Source organism: Sus scrofa, chromosome 7 (genome assembly GCF_000003025.6).
Source record: "Sus scrofa isolate TJ Tabasco breed Duroc chromosome 7, Sscrofa11.1, whole genome shotgun sequence".
In the NCBI taxonomy this organism is placed as follows: Eukaryota; Metazoa; Chordata; class Mammalia; order Artiodactyla; family Suidae; genus Sus; species Sus scrofa.
In genome coordinates this window covers 30,812,104-30,827,706 of record NC_010449.5, presented here as the reverse complement: position 1 = coordinate 30,827,706, position 15,603 = coordinate 30,812,104, and the positions used below count along the sequence as shown (strand labels likewise).

At 43.5% G+C, this 15,603-nt stretch overlaps 1 protein-coding gene across 12 annotated transcripts in view; it reads right to left on the bottom strand.

The window, feature by feature from the left end:
• ANKS1A (ankyrin repeat and sterile alpha motif domain containing 1A) overlaps window positions 1-14,782 on the bottom strand; it is a 182,445-nt gene extending 167,663 nt beyond the window's left edge. For 4 of the 12 annotated variants that reach the window (XR_002345583.1, XM_021098218.1, XM_021098219.1 and 1 more), the window contains exon 1: window positions 14,426-14,751. Coding sequence is in view for 11 of the 12 variants with exons in the window: in XM_021098218.1 (XP_020953877.1) it covers window positions 14,426-14,616 (191 nt within the window). In the remaining variant the exon portion in view is untranslated. 12 annotated transcript variants of the gene reach the window in all.

Genomic DNA, 15,603 nt, shown 5'->3' with positions numbered 1-15,603 from the left:
ACAAATGCTTATTCAGGTGAAAGGAAAACAAGTCAACACATTGGTTCAGTCAGACAAAGGGGGCCGGGGTACAGGCAGAAAACTCCTTTTCTAAAAAAAAAATAATAATATTCCTATATTTGAAAAGTTACAAATGAGTATGGTTAAATTGATATCAGTAGTATTTTGTGGTATTTTAACATAAATGTATTTATTTATTTTTTCCCCAGAAACTCCCTTTAGGAAGAATCCTCCTGGAGTTCCCTGGTGGCCTAGCAGGTTAAGGATCTGGTATTGTCACTGCTGTGGTGAAGATTCAATCCCTAGTCGCAGAACTTCTGCATGCTATGGGTGCAGCCAAAAAAAAAATAAAAAGAAGGGAGTTCCTGCCATGGCGCAGCAGAAACAAATCCGACTAGGAACCATGAGGCTGCAGGTTCGACCCTGGCCTCACTCAGTGGGTTAAGGATCCAGCGTTGCTGTGAGCTGTGGTGTAGGCCAGTAGCTGTAGCTCCAATTTGACCCTTAGCCTGGGAACCTCCATATGCCACAAATGCGGCCCTAAAAAGCAAAAATAATAATAAGGATCCTCCTAAGATTAAAGTACCACCTCCAAATAAGCTAGTGTGTATTTTCTTTTTTGTTTCCTTTTCTTTTTTATGGCCACACCTACGGCATATGGAAGTTTCCATACCAGGGACTAAATCCAAGCCACAGCTGCAACCTTCGCCACAGCTGTGGCAATGCCAGAAGCTTTAACCCATTGCTCTGGGCTGGGGACTGAATTCTCGCCTCCACAGCAACCTGAGTCGCTAGCTTGTATTTTCTAAGTATCTGATGCCTCGAGTAACAGCACCACTGTTTCTACCTTTCCACAGGTAAGAAGAGAGAATTTCCAATTTTTTTTCTAATTGAGAAAATTAAAATCCCTGGGATTTTAAGCTTTTGCTATGACTGAAAAGAACTGTAATGAGATTTGACTGTACATACACAAAGCTGAAAGTCACCCAATGAATAAAAGGATGAACAGACAACAATAAAAAAATGCTACTTTCTTAATCCTAGTAAGGACAAGCACTTAATAATGCCCCCAAATTAATGTTACCAATCCAATATTACTGAGTGCCCAATAAGTGCTGACTGCTGGTCCTAGGATTAGTGGACTATACATCTGGAGGTGCTTTTCCAGTCCCAGTAGAGGAAAAGACTGTTCTCCATACAGCACATCTAGTCATCGCGGGCCAGAATAAGTGACAAATGACAGACCCCGTCACATAGAGGCAGAGCCATGGTGTCAGTCTGGCAAGAATTAAGCACCATCTGACCCAAGAACATTAACTCCTTGGCATTACGAAAAGCTGAAGTGTTTTAAGACAACTTTTCCTTTCTCAGTAAATGAAATCCAAAGTACTTCTTCTCCTATTTTTATTTTTCATCTTAACTAGTGACAGTGCTCTTTAAAGAACCTGAGAGTCTAACATGAAAGTGCTGTGATGTCAGTATGATGGAACCAGATGCTGTTATTACCTAACAGAGGCCAATCTCTCTCTCAAGTAGAACCCTGACTGTCCCAACGAGTGTCCAAAAGAGAAACAAGTAAGTGGTTTCATGTGCTGCTTCGATCACTTTTAAATGGATTCTACAGATATCGCAATTGTATGGCTGGTCAATGGGGGAATCTGAGCCAAAGAAGGACTCTGACCCAGACCTCCCACCCCAACTCCAAACACCTAAAAATGATGGATAAAATATAGCAAAAGAAATGCTTTCATGTATAGATGAGCTCCAAACTAAGAGAAGAAAATAGAGAGATGGCAGAACAGGAACTCAAAATCAGACCAGGGAGTGGGAGCTCTGAATGCAGTAACTCAGAAATCGATGATAAAGAGACAAAGACCTATGCTTAGCACACATAATCAAAAACAATTCAACTGACTCAGCAATACTTATATAAAATATGTGACACCACAGAGTTCCCATCATGGCGCAGAGGAAACGAATCCAACTAGGAACCATGAGGTTGCAGGTTCAATCCCTGACCTTGCTCAGTGGGTTAAGGATCCGGCGTTGCCGTGAGCTGTGGTGTAGGTCACAGATGCAGCTCGGATCTAACATTGCTGTGGCTCTGGCATAGGTTGGCATCGACAGCTCCGATTAGACCCCTAGCCTGGGAATCTCCATATGCCGAAAGTACAGCCATAAAAAAACAAAAAAAAGACAAAAAAAAAAAAAAAAAAGTGACACCACATATATACAATGGAATACTACTCACCATAAAAAAGAACAAAATAATGTCATCTGCAGCAACATGGATGCAACTAGAGGTTCTCACACTAAGTGAAGTTAAGTCAGAACAATAAAGACAAATACCATATGATATCACTTGTAGAACAGGGCACAGAAGGGAGTTCCCGTTATGGCCCAGTGGAAAGGAATCTGACTAGTATCCAAGAGCATGGAGGTTCGATCCCTGGCCTCGCTCAGTGGGTCAGAGATCCAGCGTTGCTGTGAACTATGGTGTAGGTTGCAGATGAGGCTCCAGTTCCATGTTGCTGTGACTGTGGTGCAGGCCAGCAGCTGTAGTTCCAATTCAAACCCTAGCCTGGGGACCTCCATATGCCTTGGGTGTGGCCCTGAAAAGCGAAAATAAATAAATAAAATGAAATAAAATAGGGCAAATGTGTTCCCGTTGTGGCTCAGTGGTAACAAACCTGACTAGTATTCATGAGGTGGTGGGTTCAATACCTGGTTTCACTCAGTGGGTTAAGGAATCCAGTATTGCCACGAGCTATGGTGTAGGTTGCAGACACTGTTTGGATCCTGCATGGCTGTGGTATAGGTCAGGAGCTGCAGCTCTGACTCAACCCTTGGCCTGGGGACTTCCATGTGCTGCAGGTGCAGCCCTTAAAAAAATTTTTTTTAAAAAGCCTAAATAAATAAATAAAATAGGGCACAGATGATCCCATCTATAAAACAGAAACAGATCATGGTCATGGAGAGCAGACTTGTGGTTGCCAGGGGAGGAAGTGGGATGGACAGGGAGTTGGGGTTGGTAGATGCAAACTATTACATTTAGAATGGATAGGCAATGAGGTCCTGCTGTACAGCACAGGGAACTATACGCAATCTCCTGGAGCAGAATATAATGGAAGACAGTATGACAAAAATCACACACACACACACACACACACACACACAACACGTGCGCGCGCGCACGAATGACTGGGTCACTACGCTGTGCAGCAGAAATTGACACAACACTGTAAATCAACCACACTCTAATAAAAAAAAAGCGACACCACGAAACATATTCAGAGTAACATATGCGACTGAATAACAACTCAGCTTGACACATCTAGATTCTTATCTAGAGCAACCCCACAAAGCCAGTGGGAAAACACCATTTTATATGGGTCTTCCATAATCACAATCTAAAGAAATCTGGTTACTCAAGTCCCTAGAATATCTTATTTAAGGCTTTCTAACCTATAAAGCCTTGAATGGCCAGTAGAAAACTTAAATAAATACATAAATAAAAAAGGTTAGAAGCCAGCTGGGATAAACCATACTGTGCAAGATGAGAAGGCCTGATGTGCCAGGCATTGACAGATATGACCAGATGAACCAGCCCAAACTGGGGGACTCGGAGTAAAAACAGCACTCAATTAAACTACATGCAATACCACTTCATTACAAAACAATTCAACTGCTTTACCTAATAAAGTAAAACTCTCAAAGTCTAAATGCCTCACATTTTGAAGCACGCCTATGTTTAAATGAATGAATTCATAATGATTATTCACAAGAAACTCAATGGACACCTCTGAGACTACTAAGAAATGAACTTGATCTGAAAACTGGTGAGTAAGGGGAAAGAAGCATGCATTTGGTCATCTTTCCTGCACAAACTGTACCTCAGGGTAACCAAGTAGTTGATAGCATGAGGTTTCTCTATAAAGGTTCTCTCTAAAAAGTATTCCAGTTAATAAATGAAGGAGGAAAAAGAGAAATGAAAATATCACCATTTTGCAAACTCAGTAAATCATGGGTCTCGCCTATGATTGTATTCCGATGGCTGCTGACATCAATGACTGAATAGAGGGACATATACCACATCCCTGGGAAGAAATGCTGCCAGAAAATGTGAACTTGTATCAGCCCAAGTCTCCAGATCTGGCTTCCAGCTCACAGGAAATACAGGAGACAGATGAACAGGCCGAATGACACCTCGGAGATGCAAGTGGCAAAATCCAGACTGTGGGAAATGGGGCAAATGACCTTTTTTCTTCAACAAATAAACTGGAATGAAAAAAATGATAAAAGAGTTCTCTGGTGGCTCCATGAGTTAAAGATCAACGCTGGGGCTCAGGCTGCTCTGGCACGGGCTTGATCCCTGGCCCAGGAACTTCCATATGCTGCAGGCAATGCCAAAAAAGAAAAGAAAAAATGACAGAGGTGAAACCCACAGCTTTAAAAAGATTTATCAAGAGACATATCAAGCTAATGAAATGTATGGGCCTTGTTTGAAAACAGATTTGAACAAACCAACTGCAAAATATAACAAAATATTTTAGACCATGTGGAAAATTTGAACTTTTACTAAACAGTTGACGGTTTTAAGGAACTGCCATTTTTAGGTGTGACAATGGTATTTTGAATATTTTTTAAAGAGTCTTTATCTTTTAGAGATACATACTGAAATAATATGACATTTAGGTTTTCTTCAAAATAATGAGTTGGGGGAGGGCTGATAAAAAGAAACAAAATTGGCCATCAGCTGCTACATGTTTTATGGGCACTTGAGGTATGTGAGGATTCATTTTTAATCTCTCTACTTCAGTATGCTTGAAATTTCCCATAATAAAAAGCTAGAACAACAAAAGGCAAAAACAAAATGGTTTTTGTCTCATTTTGCCTGGAGCATACTGCTCCACACATTTGTATTATTAATGGCCCTCTTCTACACATTTTGCCTCTGAAGAGGGACCCAAGAGGCCCCAAAGTGACTATGAAAAATCCTGTGCCGGCACAAAGGCAACTTTCTAAATATAAGTAGCATTTAGCAGCCATAGATCAGTACATTACTTTCTAATCAGAAGGACCTAGGAGATATAAGGGACCCTAGAATTATTATGAGTCCTTGAATTCAATTGCGTGTATGTGATTTTTGCAATGGCTGAATACTCAAATTACATCTTCTGTCCTACTGAGTATATGAAATATTATAAGCATAAGCATGTACAAAAGCTTAGCTACAAGGATGTACATCACAGTGCTGTTTCAATAGAACAAAACTAAAAGCAAACACATGTCTAATGGCAGGGAAGGGATTAAATAAATTACAGTTCATACACGCTATGGAATAACACCCATTTAAAATGAGGCTGAGGAAAACAGAAAATGATAGGGAAATGTTCACAATATAGCCAATGGAATTTGAGACAAAGTTTGTATAGAACAATGTTATCTCTGTTTGAAAAAAAATTTTTTTTGCATAAAAAAAGACCAAAGTATGAACACCAAATTACAACAGTTCATTTTTTTAGGTGGTGGAACTATGAATGATTTTCTTTTCTCCTTTGTGCTTTTATATATCTGGCAATTTTTCTTTTATAAAGGCAGAGGTCCAAAATCCCTTACCTACAATTCAGAAACTCCGAAAATTCTAAAATACATTTTTGAATGTTAGCAGCAAACTCATTTAGTTACAAATCTGATGTGGAGCTGCTTCATATTTATCCTACTTAGTGTGACAATAGGTTTCACTACAAAAATATGTTTCAGAGTGCTGTCCCAGCTCCCAGTACAGGCTCAGTACCACCATCCAACAACCTCCAAATTCTGGATTCTAACCCCAAAATTTCAGACAAGAGGTTGTGAACCTGTATCAGTATGTAACTGTCATCACTACCATTTTTAGATTTTTAAAAATGGACTTCATATTTGAAAATGTTGGGAGCTTCTTCTATCAATTACTACACATTTTTATTTTTATCATAAATTTTTAGGAGTTCCTGTTGTGGCTCAGTGGTTAACGAATCTGACTAGAAACCATGAGTTGTGTGTTCCATCCCTGGCCTTGCTCAGTGGGTTAAGAATCTGGTGTTGCCGTGAGCTGTGGTGTAGGTCCCAGATGAGGCTCGGATCCCATGTTGCTGTGGCTGTGGCGCAGGCCTGTGGCTACAGCTCAGATTTGACCTCTAGACTGGGAACCTCCATATGCCGCAGGAGCGGCCCAAGAAAATGGCAAAAAAAGACAAACATAAATAAATAAATTTTTAAATAGGAACATCAATTTGAAAAAATATCCTTTGAGTTCCCATCGTGGTGCAGTGGTTAATGAATCCAACTAGGAACCGTGAGGTTTCGAGTTCAATCCCTGGCCTTGCTCAGTGGGTTAAGGATCCGGCGTTGCCATGAGCTGAGGTGTAGGTCTCAGACGTGGCTTGGATCCTAAGTTGCTGTGGCTGTGGTGTAGGCCAGCGGCTACAGCTCCAATTGAACCCCTAGACTGGGAACCTCCATATGCCACGGAAGCGGCCCTAGAAAAAGAAAAAAGACAAAAAATAAAAATAAAAAAATGTCCTTAACAAACAGGGTTATCATGCCAGATTCATCAAAGGTGGCCAGCACTGGGCTCCCAACAGATGACTGTAGCAGCCCAGGTTTACCACGCTGCTGACCCGTGCTAAGCATTATGTACATATCTTAGCTCATGGGATGCTGCTTCAGGAGGCAGGGACTGTCCCAGGCCACATATGAAGCAGCAGATGTTCAGAGAGGTTATGTAATTTGCCTAGGTCACAAAACAGAGTTAGGTGAGAGCCTAACCCCTAGCCACCATGTTAAACTCTCACCAGTTAAGTAAGTCAGAGGGCAGTTCAGCTTCCTGGATCACCTCCACCACTTTTACAGGGTTTTTTCCTTTTTCTTTTTTTTGCTTTTTAGGACCAGCCTACACCACAGCCACAGCAACCAGGATCCAAGCCACACCTGCAACCTACACCACGGCTCACAGCAACACCAGATCCTTTAACCCACTGAGCGGGGCCAGGGAGTAAACCTGCATCCTCATGGATACTAGTCGGGTTCATTACCCATCGAGCCGCAATGGGAATTCCTCCATCATTTTTAATAGTGGTAATAACATCTCAAGTAAAGCAAAGACAACTGGCTTGTTTTAAAAACTCTTTTTTGATTTGTAAACTAAACAAACTTGATCTACAAATTACTGAGAAAGGATAAATATGAAGCCAGACCATATAATTTCTAGCATTACTACCATCCACTCTAACCACACCAAAGTTATTTGAAGATGTTCTATGAGTGTAACAATATAATTTTCTATACCACACACGCACACAAAAATCTCCCAGTAATTTCTTGGAAATCAGTGTGGGGAACATTTTGTGAGAGCTCTCCAGAAGAGACCCAGTTCCCACCCATAGGAGAGCCCGACATTTCTAAGAACAAACCCTCCACTGTCTACTTTTGGGGTTTTCTTGGTATCTCCGGGCTATAAAACCCAGTCATTTACTTTCCCTACTGAAGACTAGGGCAGAAATAGCCCTGACTTCCTTTTGTAAACCAAAATTCACAGCTGTTTGTTTGAAGTGAACAAACCAAGGCAAGTGGGGTCAGGATTGGGGCAGGGGGGAGAACCTTCTGGAGGGATTTTTCTGGCCAAGGATGCCACTTTCACTGGGACCATACCCTCTTAGGACAAGTGAACATGCTGAAGCTGACATGATACAAATCAAACTCTTCACAAGATTGTTTCATTGTTTCTTGTCTCAAATTTTGAAATGAAGACAGTAAAAACTTCAATGATATAATTCAGAAAAAGGGAGATCTGACTTACCAAACTTCTGTTATTTATCTTTTATTACAAGTAGATGCCTTAACACAGTTTAAGATTAGATGTTCAAACATAAAGTAACCTCACAGCAGTCATTTCCAGGCACGCTACCTTTTCTGTTTTGTAGTTTAACAGGGGCCACGTTCCGCTTTAGAGAAAGCAAAAATGTACAGCAATTTCAAAGTAAAGAGCTGGCATCCCAATGAAATCATGCCTAAAGAAGTACTTCAGTAAGTTATTTTAAAACCACTTTGAATAAATTAAGGAAGTTTAGCGGAAGATGCAGAAAACTGCTATCCTAGTAAATAGCTGGGTTTTGGCTTCCTTGTTTTGTTTTTGCATTCTCTTAGAAGAGTGGGAACCCAGCTCAGACAAATTCATGAATTCCTGCTTCGAAGCCCTCCCAGTCTATAATCCTTTCATGGCCAGTGTTGCCCTCTTCCTTAGGATGTTAAAATCCTCTTGCTCAAAATAAGCACATTCAAAAGAAATCTGGCACAGTAGGAGGGCAAAAGTAAAAGGGTGGGCATAAGAAAAAGCTGTCAGGTCAGTATAATTTCCAAGCAACAGATCCATTTGGGGGAGGGGTGAATAAAAGGGCCATTTCAATAGAATGGTTAATCACTCTTTTTTATTTTCTGACATTTAGGGGGAACCTGTTACTGTCCCCCAAATAGGATTCATTTTTCAAAACTTTCTTCATTCCTCATTTCAGAAGATTTTCATATCTTTAGGAAACTCATGACTGTTTTTGGAGAGTCACCTCCCAGCCCACCGTAAAGTAAAATCTGTAACAAATTTATTGTTACTGTCTATAAATTTTCAGGTTTCTCCAGCAAGCCTCCTGGGTTTCTTTTCTTCTTGACTCTTCTCACGCTTAAGAAATTAGGTATGGAGCTTTCCTAGACTATGACACAGTTTACTCAGTTGCAGCCTCTGGTCGGCTTTCTCTGTGCTCCCAAACCGTCAGGAGGGCGTTTCGCTTTACATCATTCACATACGCCCATCTTCACGAACATCAGCATCTGGCTCATAATCCACTTTATAGTTTTAGGCTAATATGTGATGTTCTCTCTTAAAATTTCCTTTCCTCAGAACTTTTTGCCCCTTCGCTGATAGAATTCACTTTTAATCAAAATCTTACTGCATTCTTTTTTTTTTTTTTCCTTTGTCTTTTTAGGGCCACACCTGCTGTATATGGAAGTTCCCAGGCTAGGAGTCGAATTGAAGCTGCAGCTGCCAGCCTGCACCACAGCCATTGCCACACCAGATCCCAGCCGGGTCTGCAATCTACACCATAGCTCAGGGCAACACTGGATCCTTAACTCACTGAGCAGGTCCAGTGATCTAACTTGCATCCTCATGGATACTGATTGGGTTCATTACCACTGAGCCACAATGGGAATTCCCAAATCTTACTGTATTCTTATAGAGAATTTGCTGTCCTGAAAATCAATAGTTTCACTATAACCATAAACATGTCAAACTCTCCATTACATGAGAATTTGAGTGCCTACTATGTGCCCAGGGCTGAAAAATACCATGAGATTAAAAAAAAAAAAAGTTTAATACAGTGCCTGTCTCAAGCTACTGACTAAAGGCCACATGTCTATTCAACAGTCAAAAAAAATGTGACAAAGATTATATAAAATAAAATCCATGCTATTCAGAAGTTCGCCTTGTGTTGAGCAGTTAACGAACCCGACTAGGATCCATGAGGACTCGGGTTCCGTTCCTGGCCTCGTTCAGTGGGTTAAGGATCCAGCGTTGCTTTGAGCTGTGGTGTAGGTTGCAGATGAGGCTCGGATCTGACATTGCTGTGGCTGTGGTGTAGGCTGGCAGCTACAGCTCTGATTCAACCCCTAGCCTGGGAACCTCTGTATGCCGAGGGTGCAGCCCTAAAACAGACAAAAAGACCAAAAAAAAAAAAAAGAAAGAAAGAAAGAAAGAAAAAAAAATCCATGCTATTCAGAACCTTTGGAAGGCTAGGCATTTTAGATTACTATGCTTTCTAGGTAATCTACTGCTTGTCCTTTGAAGTAACAAAAATTACGTTTGAGTCATTTTGGAAAGAATACTAAAATGTTTTTTCGACTTATATTAAAAAGCTATAATGGGAGTTCCCATTGTGGCGCAGTGGTTAACGAATCCGACTAGGAACCATGAGGTTGCGGGTTCAGTCCCTGCCCTTGCTCAGTGGGTTGATGATTTGGCGTTGCCATGAGCTGTGGTGTAGGTTGCAGATGCGGCTCGGATCCCGAGTTGCTGTGGCTCTGGCGTAGGCCGCCGGCTACAGCTCCAATTGGACCCCTAGCCTGGGAACCTCCATGTGCCACGGGAAGCGGCCCAAGAAATAGCAAAAGGACAAAAAAAAAAAAAGCTATAATGAACATAATTTAACCTTTACTCAATTGGCTAAGAGTCACAATAAACCGATATTACAGAGCTGAGCTACAGTACAATGATGCTTGGGGCCCAATCAGGTGTATAGAGCTATATACATCTGTGTTAACAGTCTCAAATTACTGGGCATGGGAAAAATTATGCTAGACTTCCATTGCTTTTTCTGTCTCTTATTTTGTCGATCTGTCTCTGTCACACAGACATATCATACTACTATAAACACTATAAGGGAACAGACCTTGTTTGGGAGAGGGAATAATTTTCATAGAGCAGCTACCATGTACCAGGTCTGAGAGAAACTCTGCAAATGCGTCTAACAATTGGCCTAGTACAAAGCAGATGATGGGTAAACATTTGGTGAATGAATGACATTAGTGTACCTGCCTCAGCAGGGCCTCTCCCTTACTTACCATTTCTAATCTGCCGTGGCTTGGAAAACAGATACCCAAGAGTGAAAGAACACCATTTAAAATGTGTTTGGGAGTTCCCGTCGTGGCTCAGCAGTAAAGAACTTGACTAGTATCCATGAGGACGTGGGTTTGATCCCTGGCCCCACTCAGTGGGTTAAGGATCCACCATTGCAGTAAGCTGTGGTGTAGGTCACAGATGTGGCTCGGATCTGGTGTTGCTGTGGCTGTGGCATAGGCTGTCAGCTACAGCTCCAATTCAACCCCTAGCCTAGGAACTTCCACATGCCGTAGGTGCAACCCTAAAAAAGGCCAAAAAAAAAAAAAAAATTGTCTGGCATGCTACCTTGCACATAAGCAGGCACAGCATGGTAAAACTGTTCATGCTCAGCTGAAATGAGGAAGCCTAACAGTGGGCACCTACAATGTGCCAGAAATTGTGGTAAGTTCCTTCCACACATTATATAAGACAATATCTGTAAGGCAGATGATATTACCCCCATTTCACAGATGCAAAAACTGAGGCACAAAGTGGCTGAGTAGTTTGTAGAAAGTCAAGTAGCTGGTCAGTGGTGGCAGCAGGATGTGAATCCAGGCAGCCTGACTATAGAAAAATGATTGTAAGCATAATACCACACTGCCTCTGAATAAATTACAGTAAATAAGTGGAGATCAGAAGGACAGAAGTTCATAATCTAAGTCTTCTTTGCTGACTTTCTTTCTGATTCTCAGCTATGTTCTCAATTGGTGATGGTTACTATATGCAAAGCAACACTTTGTGAAAGTCTGTGTCGATGAGCAACTGTACACTGCAGATAATGGGCTCCAGAGAAGTAGAAGCCTGCGGGATCCATGCGTATTAGGGTCATTAGGGAGGGCTTTAAGAAGTTAAGACCTAAGCCCAAGCAATATAAGAGAAAAGGGATGGGTGAGAGAGGAGGCATTGTGCAGTCTAAGAATAAGCGCGCGCACACACACACACACAAAAAGAATAAGCACAAAGTCTTTGTGGAATGGAGGAGGGAGGTTTTAAACAAATGAGTAGACAAACACACGTGGTCTGGAACACTTACATCCACTGCAGCTGTAAGCTCCTATTCCCATCTGCTTTACTTGGTCACTTAAAACAGCTGGACAAACGTAGGCTGCAATTGGCAATACTAGTTGGGTGGGATGTGGCAGCTAATGTAAAGGCCAAATCTGAAGCTATGATCCCACAGCTCTTATTAAACAACCCAGGGTCCTTGAGGTGGGGAGTGTGGGTACAAGAAACCTACCCTTTACTATTTCTAAACCTAAAAAGGGAGGACATGCTGACCTGGGGATTATCTAAATGTACGGTCTCATTTTCTCTGAAACCTTTGACTAGGTTGAACCAAAGTCACCTCTAATTAATGACACACCTAGTGTAACTAGGGCCTGCAGATCCTCCCTGCCCCTGGGAGTCACGGGAGTGAGGGGTCAGGGAAGCTCTAAGGCCATCTGCCATCTCTACAACAGATACCGGAGCAAGTCAGGAGTCAGCTCTCTCCCACAAGGGAGCGAAGATGCCAGCCATACTTATAACCGCGACTGGACATACTAGCGTGAGGCCCAAAGTGAAAACACAAAAAGCAAAGATTTTCTAGTCTTGATTAACTACAGGGCAGCTAAATCCTCAGCAGAAGTTCAACAATCTCTGAGCAGGAGCACTGACAGTAACTTGACCTGTACCTGAAGGCAGGAGCGATGGGAAAGTTTCTCACATCAGCAGGACGTACTGGGGGTTAACGTGGGCAAACTGCCAAATGCTACAGCATTCAACTCATTAGAGACAGGCACCACCTTCCTCTCTTCTCTCAGACATCAGAAGAGCAGAAATATCAAAGAAACCCAGGTAAGATTCAAAACCCAATTTATGCATTCAAAGTACATGTACTAAACATCGTGTCAGGCTCCGCTATAGGAACAGGGAATATAAACATAAAGACCAAGTCGTTCTGAAAGGTGCAAAGATCCTCATCCGTTATTATTTTCTTTTCTCACACTCAACCACTTACGGCTCCAGGCAGTGACCCACTAGCACCAAATAAGTCTCCTTTCCCACCTCAGTGCACCTGATCATGGTGTGCCCACCTGGAGTTCCCTCACAGTACTTCACCTATTCAAGTCCTCACATCCTTCAAAGTCAGCTGGTGCCCTCCCCCCGCCCCTTTCCTAGAAGCCCTGATCTCCATTTCACCCCAAAGTGACTTCTCACTTCTCTGAACTAGTAACAGAGTCCCACCATCAGTTATGTAGAAATGTATCACTAATTTATTCATTCAACAAATCCTGAGTACTAACTATGTGACAGCATTGTTCTAGGGGCTGGGAAAACTGTAGCAAATGGTACTGGGTTTTGTCTCCCCAGAAGAACTCCCTGGGAGTGAGTTCCCATTGTGGCTCAGGGGCTTACAAACTTTACTAGTACCCATGAGGATGCAGGTTTGATTCCCTAGCCTCCCTCAGTGGGTTAAGGATCTGGCGTTGCTGTAAACTGTGGTATAGTTCACAGATGCAGCTCAGATCCCATGTTGCTGTGGCTGTGGTGTAGGCCGGCAGCTGCAGCTCTGGTTCCACCCCTAACCTAGGAATTTCCATATGACGCACCTGCGGCCCCAATAAAGCAAAAAAAAGAAAGAAAGAAAGAAAAGAAAGAAAAAGAAAAGAAAAGAAGAAAGAAAATGAACTCCCTGGGAGAGTTCTCCTCTTAAACTGCTTTTTAAAATCTTCCTGTGTAGACCTGGGTTTGCACTCAGTGCTTAATACCTAACAATTTATTTGAGCCTTGGGCTTCTTTGGTCCAAGCTCACTCAAATTGAAGTTACATAAACTAATGTGGAACAAAAGCAAACCAAGCCATTTCTAAATGAACTTCCACTTCTTAGAAACCTCAAAAGAACAAGGAAGGAAAAGAAAACAGGCTATGAAAGTGCTGCTGAAACAACACATTTTACTCACAGTGACAAGGCACCTCCAATCCCCCCTTCAAGATGCACAAAAGTGACCTTTTTTTTCTCTCAATCCTTACAGCTCCAGATTCAAGTGTTTAACAACAGTCCTTGGAAAAGTTTAAAGCACCCCTCAGTTTCCTAAACAAGTTTTCCTAAACCTTTATTTTTTGATGAATAGACCCCTTGATGAACACTACATATGCCACTTAACAGACTAATCCAATGAGGTTCGCTACATGGAACCAGACTTTAAACTCCAAGCACAAAGGGGGCTGAAAGAAAAACATTTTGAACCTGATAAACCCAAAGACAATTTTAATATAAACGACAAAAGCCACGTCCTGCAGAGCCTGGTGGAAGATTCCAAGTTCCCAAAAGAAGGGAATCAAGAGAATTTCCTCCAGGGGAACCGCGAGATTCTGCAAGGCGTGGGAGTTTCTGCAGGAGATGAGGGAGATTTAAAACACATTTTTTTTTTTCCTCTAAAGTGGCTTGTGAGATACAACAGCTGGCACCCGCCAGCGGGCGAGGGTGCAGCCGGGCTGTGCCATGCGGCGGAGGCTGCCACCTGGGCACTCCCACCATTCTTCGCAGCTGGGTCAGGAGGCGAGATGAGAGGAACCCGAAGCCGCGCGGACCCGCACCGGTGCCCCCTGCCCCTTGGGCCGCCTGCCCTCGCCCTGGGGCAACCCGCAAACCCACCCCGCTAGGGTCTCTGGAGCCCCGATCTCTCTGGAGACCCAGGAGACGGGCGGGGGAAAGGGGATCTCCAGGCGGCTGCCGGGTATCGGAGCGTTACTCACCTGAGCAGACTGGACAGAGGATGGCTCGAGGAGCTTAGACCGCCGCCGCCGCTGCTGCCGCCCCCGGAGCTGCCGCCACCGCCGCCGCCACCCCCGAAGCCTGAGGAGAGCCGCTTCCCGGACAGCAGCTTCTCCACGGCCGGGAGGTGCCCGGTGCGGGCGGCCTCCAGCAGCTCCTGCTCTTTCCCCATCCCCAGGGCCGCCGCCCCCCGGACCTCCTCCCCGGGGCCGCCGCGGAGCCTGCTCTGGCTCCCAAACTTTCCGTCTCCGGGCAACGCACCCCCCAAACCGGCCGGGGACACCACCCCCTCCCCCCGCCTTTTCCCCCAGGAGCGCGTCACTTCCGGGATCCGGCGTCACGCGTCACCGCGCCCCTGCGCCCCGCCCCTTTGCCCACCTAGCTGGGCGGGGCTCGGAGGGCGGACACAGGTGGCTGGGGTCTGCGCCAAGTGGCCTTGGTTGAGCCGAGATTGTCCTCTCTGGGCGAGAGGAGGGTGTCGTGTGGTCACCTGCTGTACAAGTGGGAAGCTACAGATTCGCTCCACCTGTGCGCGCCTCCCGACGTGTTCTTCTTCCTCAAAGGTTTTGGGAGCTCGCAGGATAGGAAATACGGTAATTCATCCAGGCAATGTAGAAACAAAGAGAGAAATATGGCAACGCGCATCTACATTTCCAAGTCCATTCATTCAGCACGCATAAATTAAATACGTAATAGATGTGGGAACCTAGTAATACAGAGGTGAATAAAATGCCCCCTTCCGTACTTCAATGAGGGAAGAGAGGGAACTTTTAAAACAAAAATATCCCCACTTAATGCTCCCAACTCTGAAACGGTTCGTTAAAGCTAAACATTCAAAGGGAAGGCTTCTCTCCCAGTAGGATGTTTCCTCTTTCGATGACATTAACCAAGCTGATATTAAAGTCAAATGTGTGAAACCGACCCCGACCTTGAGTACTGGGGAATTGGAAAAATCATTCAACTGGGTAGAGATTATGTCTTTTGTTTCTGGTACTAGCATTGTTCCTGGCTCGAAGTAGGCGCTCAATCGTTGTGGAGTGAATAAGGAATTGGATAAATTCGGTTCAAGCTATAGGACTTTTCTTTTTTTTTTACGTTTTTGAGGAACAAAAGAGAAATGCTGGCAATTCAATGTAAACACAGGACCGCCGTCTCTGTC